Consider the following 16,560-nt stretch of genomic DNA (forward strand, 5'->3'; position numbering starts at 1 on the left):
GGGGAAGCAAACAGACAAAAAATGGCAATAAACATGGACAATATTTATAACTTCCATGAAATGTCTCAGATGTATTTAGTGCTATGTTGTACACTGTTTTTTGATTTTAGGCAGTTAGAATTTTGCCTTGCTCAAAAATGGAATTTCTCTGTAAACTCACTTATTCAACATCTCCTTATGGAGCACTATTGTGCCAGGCAATGTGCAAGCAGTAGGTAATTGAAGGTGAACAACACAGTGCCCCTATCCCCTAAAGGAACTTCAGAGTTTACTAAATGATAGTAAGTAAAAACACTGTAGAAGTTTGGGGGATTAAAATTCTGTGGCTAGGCCGGGCGCGGTGGCTCAAGCCTGTAATCCCAGCACTTTGGGAGGCCGAGACGGGCGGATCACGAGGTCAGGAGATCTAGACCATCCTGGCTAACACAGTGAAACCCCGTCTCTACTAAAAAATACAAAAAACTAGCCGGGCGTGGTGGCGGGCGCCTGTAGTCCCAGCTACTCGGGAGGCTGAGGCAGGAGAATGGCGTAAACCCAGGAGGCGGAACTTGCAGTGAGCTGAGATCCGGCCACTGCACTCCAGCCTGGGCGACAGAGCGAGACTCCATCTCAAAAAAAAAAAAAAAAAATTCTGTGGCTATACATATGATTCATTTAAAAAAAAAACCTATGTAGGGTACTTTATGGCATTGTCAACTGCCTTGTAGTCAAAATAAATATCCTGCCTTAGGCCAGACCTTTAATCAAAAAAAGTTTTGCAATCACCCCTGGTAAAGGGGCAGGGGAGACTTACAATTCTACTCATTCTGCATCGTATCTTCCCTTTTGGTCACACTTTGGAAGTGGAACAGAACACCAAGGAATACCCCAGAGAAAGAGAGTGCTGTGTAATATAACCTCAGCTTGACTAGCAGCCTGTGCTTAAAAGATTGGCCTATTTTTCAGTGATTATAGCAAAGTGGAGACTCTAGTCCCATGTTCTGTGAACTTAGCAGCCCAATAAATATCCTAAAGGTTCATATGTTATAAACAGCTTGGTATTCCTCAGTATATTTATTCTGTTAGCATTTACCCTCCAAAGTATGCTAGGAAATCAAAGAGGACACATTTACAACAGAAGCTTTTCTAACTGACAGGAGCCTTGAAATAGTAACAATTTTTATTGATCTAAGAACCAAAAGGAAAAATACTACTTTTCTACGTGCAGTCAGACTGCCTCCTTGAAGGAAATACACATTTTTGTGTGCCAACCTGTAACATTCCTGCTTTGCTTTAAATAAAGCAGGGACATCCAATCTTTTGGCTTCCCTGGGCCACAATGGAAGTAGAAGAATTGTCTTAGGCCACGCACACTGACACGAACAATAGCTGAAAAGCTTTAAAAAAAAAAAAAAAAAAAATTGCAAAAAAGAAAAAATCTCATAATATTTTCAGAAAGTTTACAAATTTGTGTTGGGTCGCATTCAAAGCTGTCCTGGGTTGCGGGTTGGAGAAGCCTGCTTTAAAGGATTCCAAGAAGTTTGTTATACTATCACTAAACACAGGGAAAGAGAATGACACAGTTATGTGAATAGATGCAAAAAGGCACATCAAAAACAAAAAACAAAAACTTGTCATGGCTCTACATAAAACTCACTTTTTTTAAGACTTTTTTTTTTTGAGACGGAGTCTCGCTCTGTCGCCCAGGCTGGAGTGCAGTGGCGCAACCTCGGCTCACTGCAAGCTCTGCCTCCTGGGTTCACGTCATTCTCCTGCCTCAGCCTCCCGAGTAGCTGAGACTACAGGCACCCACCACCGCGCCCGGCTAATTTTTTTTTGTATTTTTAGTAGAGATGGGGTTTCACCATGTTGGCTAGGACGGTCTCAATCTCTTGACTCGTGATCCGCCTGCCTCGCCCTCCCAAAGTGCTGAGATTACAGGCATGAGCCACCGCGCCTGGCCAAGACTCTTTTTTTAAGACAGAGTCTCACTCTGAAGCCCAGGCTGGAGTACAGTGGCACGATCTCGCTCACTGCAACCTCTGGCTCCCAGGTTCAAGCAATTCTAGTGCCTCGGCCTCCCAAATAGCTGGGACTACAGGTGCACAAAACCAGATCGGGCTAATTTTTGTATTTTTAGTACAGATGAGCTTTCACCATGTTAGTCAGGCTGGTCTTGAACTGCTGACCTCAAGTGATCTGCTCACCTGGGCCTCCCAGAGTGCTGGGAATACAGGCATGAGCCACCACACCCGGCCGCTTCCTTTCATTCTTCTTAATGTTTGTCAACAGTTTTCTTCACCCCTATAAACAATGTATGCTAAATTTCTGACATCTGTATTTCCCCCTAAGTTCTTAATATCTTAGTCCTAAGAGAACAATGAATAAAATATACTTAGATTTTCATGTACTTTTTATCAATTATTAATGTAGCTCCACGTTCCCAGACTCCCAGTGTAAACAAATATAGCCATCTTTGATATCATCCATTCTTGCATTCCTTTTACAAAGATCTGTTGCTGAAATCATTTTTCTTTATGAGAAATCTCCCGGGTCCAACCGTCTCTTCACTTCTTTTCCACTGTTATCACACTGATCCAGACATGGTAATTTATTTACACCACTTTACAGCTTCTATTACATCAAAGTGACTCAATTTGACTTTTAAAAAGTTCCATCACTTTGCCATCCCCTGCCTAGTCAATCTTTTCTTCTACTGTTCCCTGATATGGTAGGTATACCTTCCTCTGGCCTTCTGTATCACTCTACTGAATTTATAGAACCACCTACCTACAGCATCCCCCTCCATACTCCTCACTTATTCATCCCTTTCGTACATTCCCTCAAGTTACTGACTTTGCCAACTATGCCCTCCACCCTCCCTGTCTACAACCTTCAAGGCCCCACTCAAATTCTAACCTTCTGGGAGGATGCCTTCCCTAACACTCCACCCATTCCTCAGTATTTAAATTTCGTAATACTTCCTTTTGCAAGTAACCATTCTCTAATTAAAAAAAAAAAAAAAAAGATACAGCTATCACTTTTACTTTGTCAGTGTCTTCTATATCATTTACCCAATTCTGGATATAGTAAAGATTAGCAAACAACACACAGAAAAAGAAATATCACAGTGCTCAAATGCCATCATTTTACAACTTGATCATTTACTGTCAAAAGGCCAGGAGAGGTACACACGAAATGCATGAATATTTACTGTTCTCTACCTTATTCGGCTTCGGGTGGTGGGAGTCACAGATGCCGTTGGAGAAGAGGATAGGGAAAGCTGTGGAGACGTGGTTCCCATAGCCATCAGAGAGGCTGGCGACGCTCCCTCCTGTGCAGAAATGTCCCGTTTCATTTCTTCACTACTTCGTCGAGACACTGTGAGAAATAGTCATTATGCACTTTATAGCAAAAACATTTTAGACTGAGTTCTTGAGATTTTTTTTTTTCTGAAGATTCCAAAACAACAGATATTACCATACAGGAGGAAAAACTAATACTAATAACGGGAAAGTATTTCTTATTTTTCCATTAAAAAAACTGTGAGGCCAGCCGCGGTGGCTCATGCCTATAATCCCAGTACTTTGGGAGGCCGAGGTAGGCAGATCACTTGAGGTTATGAGTTCCAGATCAGCCTGGCCAACATGGTGAAACCCTGTCTCTACTAAAAATACAAAAAACAGCCAGGCATGGTGGCGCATGCCTGTAATCCCAGCTACATGGGAGGATGGGGCAGGAGAATTGCTTAAACTGGGGTGGTGGAGGTTGTGGTAAGCCAAGACTGCGCCACTCTGCACTCCAGCCTGGGAGAAGGAGAGAGACTCCGTCTCAAAAACAAAAAACAAACAGAAAACAACTGTGAAAAGGCATAGTTGAAATATGCACTGAACTCCATATTCCTTATAGACAAGGAGTGTGCCTTATCCATCTCTATAACCCTCACAGTACCTACCAAGTACATAGTGAGTACTACATAAACAGCTATTTAATTACAAATACAACTAAAAACCAAAGGTGATTTATAACCAGACTTGTAACTACTCAGCCCTACCCAACACACACAACACAAACCTTCTAAATTCAGCCAAAAACACTGTTAAAGGGACAGAAAGGAAACACATGCTTTATTATAGGGCTACATGTAATGCTAGTTCAGGGTACTTTGGGGTTTTTTTTTTTTTTTTGAGAGAGATCTCACTCTGTTACTCAGGCTGGAGTGCAGTGGCGCATCTTGGCTTACTGCAACTTCTGCCTCCTGGGTTCAAGCGATTCTCCTGCCTCAGCCTCCTGAGTAGCTGGGATTACAGGCGCCTGCGACCACGCCAGGTTTATTTTTGTATTTTCAGTAGAGACAGGTTTTTGTCATGTTGGCCAGGCTGGTCTCGAACTCCTGACCTCAGGTGATCCGCCCACCTAGGCCTCTCAAAGTGCTGGGATTACAGGCATGAGCCACCGCAACTGGCCTCAGGGCACATTCTAAAAAACTAAATCAATAAGAAAACCAAAATGTATCAAGTCAACTGTTGGGAAATAGCAACAATCTTTTGGAAAAGTCCTATACTGAAGTCTGGCATAGTAAGACATTGTACTACCTTATTAGAATTACAAAATGTTCTGAGAACCCTTGAGTGGGAGCAGGCACTTCAGTCATTGGTATCAGATCCACAACAGCAGCTTTCTAAAGGCAGCATTGAGTATTGCCAGGTGCTCAGAACGCAGGGCTGAGCACAGTGACAAGTTACATAGTTGACAAAGTTCCTGACCTCAGATTCTTTCTCACCTCAGAAGAAGGTGGATCTGCAGGAGCCATTAACTCTATCATTCCTGGGCTGATTTAATGCAATCAATGTTACCTGTCAGTAATTGTTTTCCCCTGATTACTGAGAACTGCTGCCCCCACCCACCCACCCCCACCCGCTTCATTGGCTAAAATTTTCTCAATGATTTTAGGATAACCACAAGCAGAATATAACTCTGTATTAGTAAAGCAATGTCCTTAAAGATCCAAAGGGCACAAATATTTTCTCCTATTACATGATCTTCAAATGACATGCTTATATATTTCTGGCATAATTTTATAATTATGTTTTCTTTTTCGTTCAATCTCAGTTCTTTATAGTCCTTAAATCAGTAGTTTCTTTTAAGTGGTGTGCTAGGAACCTGGATGAGAAAACCTCTCAGAACTTTATACAAAATAGAGGAAACAGACTGAGAAAGAATCTGAAGAACACACACACGGAAAAAGGCTTTGGGATGGTAATTTTAGCTGAGCACAGGACCTCCCACTGATTTAAAGCCTAGCTAGGCCGGGCACAGTGGCTCACAACTGTAATCCCAGCACTTTGGGAGGCCAAGGTGAGAGGATAGCTTGTGGCCAGGAGTTTGAGACCAGCCTGGGCAACATACTGAGATCCTGTCTCTAAAAAACAAAAAATAAAAAATCCAGATCAAAGTCATCACCTGAGAGGGTCTTGGCACTTTCCATCGCAGGCACTCTTGGGAGGGAAGCAGGCCGGCTGGTTGAAGATGTTCTTAACAGATGCTCTGTACAAAGTAGAAAGGATCCCAATAAAGAAATCTGATGCTGAACTTTAAAGTAATAAAGGTACAAAGAAGGTGAGTTTCACTCCTTTCAATCTTGAAGCTCATCCTTCTCAATCCAGGGAACTTCAACAATTTCCCATAGTCTGTTGATCCAAAACAACTCGTGTATACACAGAACACACTTGAACATTCCATTCAATGTTTTATCTCTAGGAATGAGACGCCCCACACAGATGAATACTTCTAAATCCCACGCTGCCACTTACCTGTTTGATGCAATTCCACCAAAATTCAAAGATCCTCTACTGCAACTAGGTCTATGCTACAAACTAAATAAAAGCTTTGCCTTCATGTGCCTACAGTTAGTGTGGAAGCTACACATATTAATATATACAACCACAGACAAGTCAGGATGGGATAATTAGAGTAACAGAATGAATAAAGTATTATCAAACCACAGAGGAGAAGACATTCTCTTTGATTTCAGGCAGCAGGGAAGGCGCTTCAAAAAAACCAATGACATTAAGCTGGGCCTTACTGAAAAGAGGTGGGGAACTATATTTTAGCCGACAACAATCAGAGAAAGGTACAAAGACATTCAAGTTAGAGAATAAAGGCCAAGTATGGCTAAAACATGGGATATGTGGAAAACAAACAGGACAGCACAGAAAGAGGCTTTAAAGGAGGATGAGGCTGATTGAGGAAAACCTTCATTACCTGACATGTGGACTTTAGTCTGAGGGCAACAAAGAAGTGTCAAACATTTCTGAGCCTTCAGGGAAGGACACAATCAGATATTGCTTCGACCATCTCCATTTGCAGCCTCAGCTTGTTCTACTCCTCCCTTGTTCTCTAAATACAAGCTGTCTTGGGAGTTCCTTTAGTACCTTGAGCATTGGCACCAGCTGTCCCCCTGCCTCCTCCTCTGTTCCCTACTTTTATTTATTTATTTATTTTTATTTTGAGATGGAGTCTCACTCTGCCGCCCAGGCTGGAGTGTAGTGGCCGGATTTCAGCTCGCTGCAAGCTCCGCCTCCCAGGTTTACGCCATTCTCCTGCCTCAGCCTCCCAAGTAGCTATGACTACAAGTGCCCGCCACCTCGCCCGGCTGATTTTTTGTATTTTTTTTTTTTAGTAGAGACGGGGTTTCACCGTGTTTGCCAGGATGGTCTCGATCTCCTGACCTCGTGATCCGCCCGTCTTGGCCCCCCAAAGTGCTGGGATTACAGGCTTGAGACACCACGCCCGGCCCTCTGTTCCCTACTAATCCTGGCTAACGTGATCACCCTTCAGGTCTCAGTTGAACATCACTTCCCTGGGACCTGCTTCCTTGCCAGCACCCGCCAAACACAGACCGGAGTTGCCCTGCTGACTCTCTTCCTGCACACTTCTTACCTAGGGCTACAGCCTGACAAGACTCTTCAGACCAGGACACAGGGAGGCAGTCACAAGGACAATCAGAATTGTTCTTTCTGGTCAGGGTCTGGTGTGTGACTGGGCTAAGAGAAAACATCAAACCTTGTATGTAATATAGACTCTCAGCCAAGAACGTCCACCAATCCTTTTTAAGAACTGACAATTTAAACATGATCCCTCCTAAAAATATAATGATGTCAAAAGTAATGGCATATCATGCTATCTCTTAAGGATAACATATATTCTTCACTCCAAAATTTCTTTTCTCTTTTTCTTCCTCCTCCTCCTCCTCCTTCCTCTTTCTCTTCTCTCTCTTTCATTTTTTGTTTGTTTTTTGTTTTTTTGGGGGGGCTGGTGGTGCGGGGGGAACAGGGTTTCCCTCTGTTGTCCAGGCTGAAGTGCAGTGGCGCAATCTTGGTTGGCTGCAACCTCTGCCTCCCAGGCTCAAGTGATCCTCCTGCCTCAGCCTCCCAACTAGCTGGGACTACAGGTGTGAGTCACCACACCTGACTGATTTTTGTACTTTTTGTAGAGACGAGGTTTCACCATGTTGCCCAGGCTGGTCTCAAACTCTTGAGCCTCCTGCGTTCAAGTGATTTTCCCACCTCAGCCTCCTGAGTAGCAGGGATTACAGGCGCCTGCCACCACACCAGGCTTATTTTTGTATTTTCAGTAGAGACAGGGTTTTGCCATGTTGGCCAAAGTGCTGGGATTATAGGAGTGAGTCACTGCACCCAGCCTCATTTTTTTTTTCTTTCTTTTTTTAAGACAGGACCATGCTCTGCTGCCCACGCTAGAGTGCAGTAGCATGATCCTGGCTACTGCCACCTTGACTTCTCAGGCTCAAGTGATCTTCCCACCTCAGCCTCTTGAGGGGCTGGGACTATAGGTATGCACCATCATTCCTGGCTAATTTTTTGCAGAGATGAGGTCTCCCTATCTTGCCTAGGCTAATCTTGAACTACTGAGCTAAAGCAATCCTCCAATCTTGGCCTCCCAAATTGCTGGGATTACAGGCATGAGCCACCAAGCCCAGCTAAAATTTATTTTCTAAGTGTATGGGGAACATTTGGTTATAATTATTCACTACTTTGGAGGCCTAGGGGAGTGGAAGGATGAGCTTAACAAAGATGGGATGTATATAGCTTAAGAGTCCCTACAGTGTTCTTATCTTGAACAAACATCATCTCTGTGCAAAGAGCCCATCAGCAAGCATCAATCAGAATTCTGAACTCTGTTGGCAGTTGGCATTTATCCATACAGGAAGAGTATATTATGCACAAAATCTGACAGACAAAACAAAGTCAAAAGAACATGGAAATAGTAGAAAACAAAAATCAATGTTTTACATTTAATCAGATTTTTCATTCTACAATTTTGAAACTGTGGTTATTTCCCTAAAAATTTTAGTCTCCCAAAGAAAAACACAGCAAGTTAAGAAAGTGAAAACGAAGGTTGAAAAGACAAATAAATCAAAATAAGGTGCTTGCTATGGACACAGGCATAAGCCCTGGTCATTCTCTACATGAAAACATGTCTAAGTTTTGCAATGCACACTATAGGCACAATTGCAAAAAAAAGTTCATGAAATGTATTGCTGATACTTGTGCCCAGTGCTGGCTGAGTCTGTTTCTTACTGCATGGTTAAGGATCCAAGTCTGCCTCAATTTGACAGACTGTCTTTATCACAGCCCCACACTTACTTTTTGAAAATACACAAAAACGCACTGAGAACCCAAATAGGTTATTCTTTTAAAAATTACTTGTGTTAAATTTTAACAGCCACAATCCAGACTGCTGCCATTTCATGAAGTATTTCCACTGTGAGAATCAAATCTGCCCAGAGGCATTTGTCACAGTAAAAACACAGGTTCATTTACTACTCTACTAAGTAGGCTGGCTTCCATGTTCATGTCAAACTGTTGGTTTATCTCTCTTCAGGAAATAAGATCAGTGTATTACAATTGAGTGTAGCAGGCAGGAGATATTATATTTATAGTAACAGATTCTATTCTATTGCCATGTGGAGCTATTCTTGTCTTAATTCATTCATTAAACAAAAATCATTTGGGTGTCCACTACTTGCCAGGCACTTGGCTTGGTGCCAAGGTCAGAGAAAAAAAGAAAGGAGACAGCAAACTTGATCTCATGGAACTTGGAGTCTAGAGTAGAAGCAAACATTCAAAAAGTCATTACGAGTGAGGGATGCTAAGAAAAAAACAAGGGGTTCTGGGAACACAGCGGGCACCGTGACCTGGTCTTAAGGGGGAGAACAGGAAAGGTCTCCTCAGGAAATGACAGCAAAGTTGAGATTAGAAGGATAATAGTTTTTATGCAGGCAAAGGAGAGCTTAGAAGAAAAAGAGTGTTCCCAACTGAGTGCTTAGCATACCCCCAAAGAAATCTAGGGCACTGTGGTGATGTTCAGAGGGAGGGGAAGAGCAAAGTGAGGTAAGCCTTCAAAGGTAGGCCAGAGGGCCAGCTCAGGCAAGTGTGAGTCACATTGGCAAACTCCAGGGTAAGGTGTTTGGACTTTATCTAGTTGGCAAAGTGGAGCTAATGGAGGTTTTACCACGTTAGCATTTTTCTGGCTGCAGCAGATTGGAGAGGGGTAACGGTTTATATAGGAAAATGAGTTAGAGTGTACAGGTAAGAGATGATGGTGACTTGGACTTGGGTGGTACCAGTGACTATGTGACGTACACAGATTCAAGGGCTCTTTGATGCAGCAGAAAATAACAGACTTGCCGACAGATAGATATGAAGGTAAAAAGGAAGGAGGTACCACATATAGAGGTAAGACAGGTGAGGAGGATTATGGAAGGAAGAGACGTGAATACACTTAATTTGAGAACCCTTTTGAGATACCCAGGGAAAGATGTGGACCAGGCAATGAGAGAGAATGCAAAAGAAAAGTCTGATGTGAATATATCGTTTGGAAACTGTAAGCACACAGGTGATGGCGTGGGAGTGTACTTGGTGACATGGAGGTTACTGGTAATCTTGGTCACAGCAATTAATTCAATATACTGGTGGGGACAAAAATAAGATTAGAATGTGCTAGGAGGGAGTGGGAGACAGGAAAGATGTGGAGATAAATTGAGCAAGAGTAAGGAAGAAAGTATAGCAGCTGGCGGGCAAGAGGAGGATCTTTTTTCTTCTTAACAAAGGAAAGATGTATTTTTAAATGACAGAAAGGAGCTAGCCGGTAAAGAGGGTAAAGTTGAAGATACAGGAGAATGAAATAATCCGTCAAGAACATAAGGTTAACAGCATGTGAGAAAGTCCAAGAGGAGCAGATCCAGGGCTCAGATAAAGGGATAAACGTAAACAAAGATACATTCTGATTACTTCAGACAGATACGTAACATGGGCATACTGGGTCTGCTAGTTAATTCTAATTGCAGAAATAAATAGTTACAGGTAGTTTTCCCTTTACCGTTTCCCAAATCAAATTTATAGGCAAATAGATTTTAAAATAGTAGCTTTTGCTGACTGAAGCCAAGTGGGGCAGCTAAAATTTGGTAGAAAACCCAGTCTTACTGTCTTGAAGAACTAGACGACATATCCTGGGACAACCACAGCAGTTGGAAAGTGAGGGTGTGGGGAAAATACCAGAAAGGGAGAGCCACGAAAACAGAGCCAACAGTTTGTATATAAACTCTGTCCAAATCCTTCACTGACTTGTGAAGTCCACAAGTACTCGTGCTCCAAAGAGCTGAATTATGGACAAAATAATCGAACAAGTATTTCAGTTGTAGGGAGTTTGGAGTCTGAGGTGAGCCAAGTTAACTGCTTGCTAAAACAAAAACCAATATTCTGCAGAGGAACATAATAGAATCAAGTCTCTCAGCCAGGTGCAGTGGTTCTCACCTGTAATTCCAATACGCTGGGAAGCTGAGGCAGGAGGAGGAGCATGAGCCCAGGAGTTTGAGACCAGCCGCGCAACACAGCAAGACCCCATCTCTATAAAAACATTAGCCGGACATGGTGGTGCACACCTGTAGCCCTAGCTACTTGGAGAACTGATGTGGGAGGACAGCTTGAGCCCAGGAAGTCGACACTGCAGTGAGTGAGGATCACACCACTGCACTCCAACCTGGGCGATAGAGTGAGACCCTGCCTCAAACAAAACAAAACAAAACAAAAAAAAATCTACAATATGTGATCCTTACACCCAAGACACAACTCAAAATTACTAGACATACAAAGAAAAAAGAAAATGAGCCATACTCAAAAGAAATGGAAACCTACCTGAAGATGGCCTATGTCCTAGAAATAGCAGAAAAGAACTTAAAAGCAGCTATTACAAATATGACCAATATTATAAAGGAAAATACGCCCTCAGTGAATGAATAAATAGGAAAACTCAGCGGAAAGCATTGTAAGAGGGTTCTGAGATGAAATGCAAACTACAGCCTAAAACTGAAATTGGAACAGGCATTAAGAAAAGCCCTCTGGAAAACTATTCCCCACTCTAAACACAAAGTATTACTGGAGAAACTGGAAGCCTGTTCTGCACTGAGGGCAATCACAGCAACAACAAACCTCAAACCCAGCCCAGCTCCTGAGCAGATTAACTCAAACTCCCACATTTAAAGACCTAAGTAGAAGAAAAGAGGTGTCCATTTCAAGGCATCAAATCAATCTACTATCCATGTAAGATGTCTAGCTTTCAATAAAGAATTGTAAAATGTACAAAAAGCCAAGAAAAAGCCAACATACCCAGCTCACTACACCAGGACACAAAGTAATCAATAAAACCAAATGGCACAGACGTTGGATCTATAGGGCATTTAAAATAACTATGATTAATATATATATTTTTAAAGATATTGATTTGTCTTCCACCATGACTGTAAGCTTCCTGAGGCCTCACCAGAAGCTGAGCAGATGCTGGCACCATGCCACCTATACAGCCTGCGTAACTGTGAGCCAATTAAACCTCTTTTCTTTATAAATTACCCAGCCTAATGTATTTCTTTACAGTAATCCAAGAATGGACTAACACAAAGATATTTACTAATTCCTAGCAGACAATCACCTAACCAAGTGAACAAGGTTAATTTAACATCAGAAGTAACAGGACATGTCAATCTCATGTACTCCTGATAAAATAACTTGAAAAGGACACATCACCTCCGCAGTATCCCTTCCATTAAAACATAAACTCAGGCTGGGCACGGTGGCTCACAACTGTAGTATTAACACTGTGGGAGGCCGAGGTGGGCGGATCACTTGAGGTCAGGAGTTCAAGGCCAGCCTGGACAACATGGTGAAACTCCACCTCTACCAAAAAATACAAAAAAATTAGCTGGGTGTGGTGGTATGCGCCTGTAATCCCAGCTACTCGGGAGGCTAAAGCACGAGAATTGAACCCGGGAGGCGGAGGCTGCAGAGTGAGACCTTATCTCAAAAAAACTCAAAAAACAAACAAACAAAAAAAAAAAACGAAAAAAAAAAAAAAACCCATAAACTCAACTTAAATCAGAAGACAATATCAGACAAGCCCATACTAAGAGACATTCTGCAAAATAACTGACAGGTATTCTTCAAAATATTGAGGTCATGCAAGACAGGGAAAGAGAGAGAAGCAGTTGCAGACTGGTGGGGACTAATGAGATAAGACAACTAAATAGAAAGTAGGAGCCTCGATTTGATCCAAGAATTAAAAAAGGACATTAGTGGAAAAACTGGTAAAATCCAAATAAATTCTGTAGGTTAGTTAATAATATTTTACTGATATTAATTTCCTACTTTCGATAATTGTTCTACAGTTATGTAGGATGTTCCTATAAGGGAAGCTGGAAGGGAACTCTAATATTTTTGTTAAGTCTAAACTTATTTCAAAAGGAAGAGTTTAAACATACAGAGAGACAGAACACCTTAAATACTGATATACATGCTGAAGGGTAGTGATTATAACTTACTTTGTGATAAAGCAAATATAAAAGAATGCCACAGAATCTAGGCTGTATGTGGATAATTCACAGCACAACTTCTTGCAACATTTCTTTATGTTTGAAAATTTTCATCATAATATGTTGGGGAGAAAACAGGAGCTGAGATATTCTGATTTTTACCAAGAACCACAGGGAAGAGGAAGAAGAAGGGGGAGTGACTAAATATGCAATTAGACTGTAAAGTACACGAGGGTAGGATTTCTATCTCATTTTATCCTGGGACTTTCATGGCCTAAGGCTAGATCTAAAGCTGAGGCAAAATCTGATTTAGAGTAAAAAAGACAATTCTGTGAAACTTTTTGAACAGAAGGTTTGACTTTCCAGTAAAACCTCCTAACTTTATATAAATTTATGGCATATATCCTTAACATAAATCTTTTTTTTTTTCAAAATACTCAGTTTACAAAAATCTTTAGCCTCAAGTAACACAATTTAGACAGATAATAATGGTATGAATTTCCTTACAGAACACAACTACACTTGGACTAACCAACTTCTTAAGATATCTATATGCCTGAGCTGAGAGACACAGTGATAGTGTCACACTGACACTGGGCAATCCCAGGCTTCTCAATCATTTACACCAGCCAGCTGAGGTTTATGCTTAACATTCTGGAGCTCATCTGGTCACTGTACACTTTTCAACTACCTGTATCCATGTACCTGGTAGCAGAATCTGTGCTTTTCAGCTTGGGGCACAAATGCTAATATTCATATACTATCTACAAAGATTCGCTAAGGTGGCACCAGTCACGACCCTAGCCATTTAATTCAACTGCTGGTAACACCAACAAAAGAGCATTTGATTAAGTGCATTTATAGTAAGATTTCTCTGGTATGAAACATTTTCCTGCAAGTGCATGATGCTAAAGGATAATAGATTAAAAAACTATTGTAGAGCAAGAGGCAGCATCTTTTCTTTTGAGACAGTCTCGCTCTGCTCCCCAGGCTGGAGTGCAGTGGCGCAATCTCGGCTCACTGCAAGCTCTGTCTCCCAGGTTCACGCCATTTTCCAAGAGGCAGCATGTTTTTATTTTTTTATTTTTATTTTTTTTGAGACGGAGTCTTGCTCTGTCACCCAGGCTGGAGTGCAGTGGCCGGATCTCAGCTCACTGCAAGCTCCGCCTCCCGGGTTTACGCCATTCTCCTGCCTCAGCCTCCCGAGTAGCTGGGACTACAGGCGCCCGCCACCTCGCCCGGCTAGTTTTTTGTATTTTTTTTTAGTAGAGACGGGGTTTCACCGTGTTAGCCAGGATGGTCTCAATCTCCTGACCTCGTGATCCGCCCGTCTTGGCCTCCCAAAGTGCTGGAATTACAGGCTTGAGCCACCGCACCCGGCCTGGCAGCATGTTTTTAAACTTCAGTAATGAGGACACCAAAATTTTTAAAATGAAAACTACATACTGTATTTTTAAATTCATCCCAAAGTAAATAAGACAACCAAGGAAGAAAAGCAGTTCAAGACAGAGCTCAGAAATCCTACTCTCATCACAATTTGGAAAACCACAGTGGCTTTTTATGGCCACGAATCATTTGGTTGTTCTTAGTTTTCTGAGTGGTTCCTTTCTTGAATGACTATTTATGATAAAAGATTACAGTATCAACTACTGTGATATAGATTCACCTAAGTGTGTTTCCTTTCTCCTGTATTTGCAATGTCTCAACCAGGCTCCACTAAGGCATGACAACAGACTGAAGTGGAGAGTGAGACCAGTTTTTACGTAGACTGACGGCATGTACCCCATGCCACTGGCACTACCGTTTGATGCGTCACCAGATGATAAAATGAGAGCCAGGAATAGAATCTTAACGCATTTAATCTGTGTCTTCAATAACCTTGGCCTACAGACCTCCCACACCCATTCTCCACCCACAAAAGCCAAGGTAACAGAAATTTGCCCAATAATATTCCAAATTCATTTATACCTAAGAGTCACTTGGGGTGCTTGTGAAAATGGCATATCCAAACTACTGAGTCTACATCACTAGATCTGAGGGGAGGCCCGAGATTCTATATTTTAACAAGTGACTCAGGTAAACTTGAGACACACTACTGGTGCTGGTTTCCCCTGGTAAATCTCGCCCTGCTCTGACCCCATCAGGATAAGCCTGGAAAGCAGCAGTGGAGAGTGGAGAAGGCCTCGAGGGTTGGCTTCAGCTGAGCTCAGGAGATATGGGAAGACCCTGAGTCATTTCCCAGTGCAGCACTCCACTCTCCTCAGAGGCCACCTGGAACATGGAGCATCAGTGTGCTCTGAAGCCCCAGGATCACCTCAGTGCCCTCAGATAGGGGTCTCTCCTCCTGGGCTTTCTCAGGCTTGAAGCCACACCACTGTGCCCAGGCTGGACTCACAGCTTTAGGGCACTGCCACAGGGTTACACTTACTCTCAGAGGCTGCTGCATGCTTGCACTGGCTCTGACCACACTTAACGCAGACTGAAGAAGGTCAAAAGGCTGACTATTGACAGAACTAGGGCATACCTACCAAGCAGCAGAGTGAAAATGTTCCTGAATTCCTGGTTTTCATCTCTGCCTTCAACACACAGAGCTTTTTAAAGATGCCAAGGACACAACTTTAGTTATTTGCTGGCAGCTAAGCAAAATCCTGCAGGCAACTCAGGCGTCTAAAATATTTGACTATGGGCCAGTGAGAGCTATCATTCTCAGCCACTTGAGCTACTCAGAAAAAGTTCACACATATAGTAATAAAATCAAACAGCAAAGATTTACCACGGGAAAGAATTTTTGCTAAGCACTTTACAAACTTTAACTCTTCTTTCTTTCACTCATCTCACAATTTTTTATCAAGAGTCCAGTACTTCTACAGGTGCTAAGGATGCCTCAGTGAACAAAACAGACACCAATCTTGCCTTACGGGCCTTACAATTTAGGGAAATGAGAGAAAAAAATAAAAATTATAGACAAACCATACGGGATGTTAGAAGGGGGCCAGTGATAAGGAGAGCAAGCAGAGAAAGGGGTGTGTGGGAGAACGAGTGGTTTCTATCTTTAAATAAGGTACTTAGGGCCTTGCTGAGGAGGTTCGATCAGCAGAAGGTTCCAGCAAAGGAAGCGCCAGTGCAAGGTGTCCAAGTCAGGAATATGCCCAACTGCTCAGGGACAGTGGGGAAGCCTATGTGGTGAGGCAGAGTGAGCAAGAAAGTGAAGAGGCTAGAGAGGACACTGAGGCCAGGCTGTGAGGGTCTGGAGGCCCCTGAGAGAACTCTGGCTCCTCCTCTAAAAGAAATGGGGAGCGGTAGAGAGTTTGACTAGCTTAGTAGGTTTTGATTCCTGTTTTTCAAGCTACAGTGTCAAGAACAGACAGTGAGCATGATTAGGAATCTTTTGCCAGGACCCAGCTAAGAGGTGATGGTAGCTTATACCAGGGAGGTGACAGTAGAGAAAAGAGCAATGCTCTTATTCTGGACATATTTTGAAAGTAGAGACAGTGGGATTTCCTAAACAACTGAACAAGTCTAAGATGAAGAAGGGAGTTAAGGATGACTCCCAAGTTTCTGAGGATGAAACTGCCATGAATGGAGATGGGGAAGGCAGATTACATGTAGAACAAGTTTGGAAAATGGGGGAAATCTTGTCCTGGAGACACTGAGAATATTCAATATCAAAATGGGAGATGTCAAGTAGGCAACTGGAT

At 42.5% G+C, this 16,560-nt stretch overlaps 1 protein-coding gene across 6 annotated transcripts in view; it reads right to left on the reverse strand.

Annotated features, from left to right (window-relative positions):
• SPECC1L (sperm antigen with calponin homology and coiled-coil domains 1 like) overlaps window positions 1-16,560 on the reverse strand; it is a 146,322-nt gene that overhangs the window by 47,639 nt on the left and 82,123 nt on the right. For all 6 annotated transcript variants that reach the window (XM_010376305.2, XM_030914075.1, XM_030914078.1 and 3 more), the window contains 2 exons: window positions 5,443-5,526; window positions 3,204-3,360 (listed from right to left, as the gene is read on the reverse strand). In XM_010376305.2, coding sequence (XP_010374607.1) covers window positions 3,204-3,360; window positions 5,443-5,526 — 241 coding nt within the window. The remainder of the gene's footprint in view (window positions 1-3,203; window positions 3,361-5,442; window positions 5,527-16,560) is intronic.

This window comes from Rhinopithecus roxellana, chromosome 13 (genome assembly GCF_007565055.1).
Source record: "Rhinopithecus roxellana isolate Shanxi Qingling chromosome 13, ASM756505v1, whole genome shotgun sequence".
Lineage (NCBI taxonomy): Eukaryota > Metazoa > Chordata > Mammalia > Primates > Cercopithecidae > Rhinopithecus > Rhinopithecus roxellana.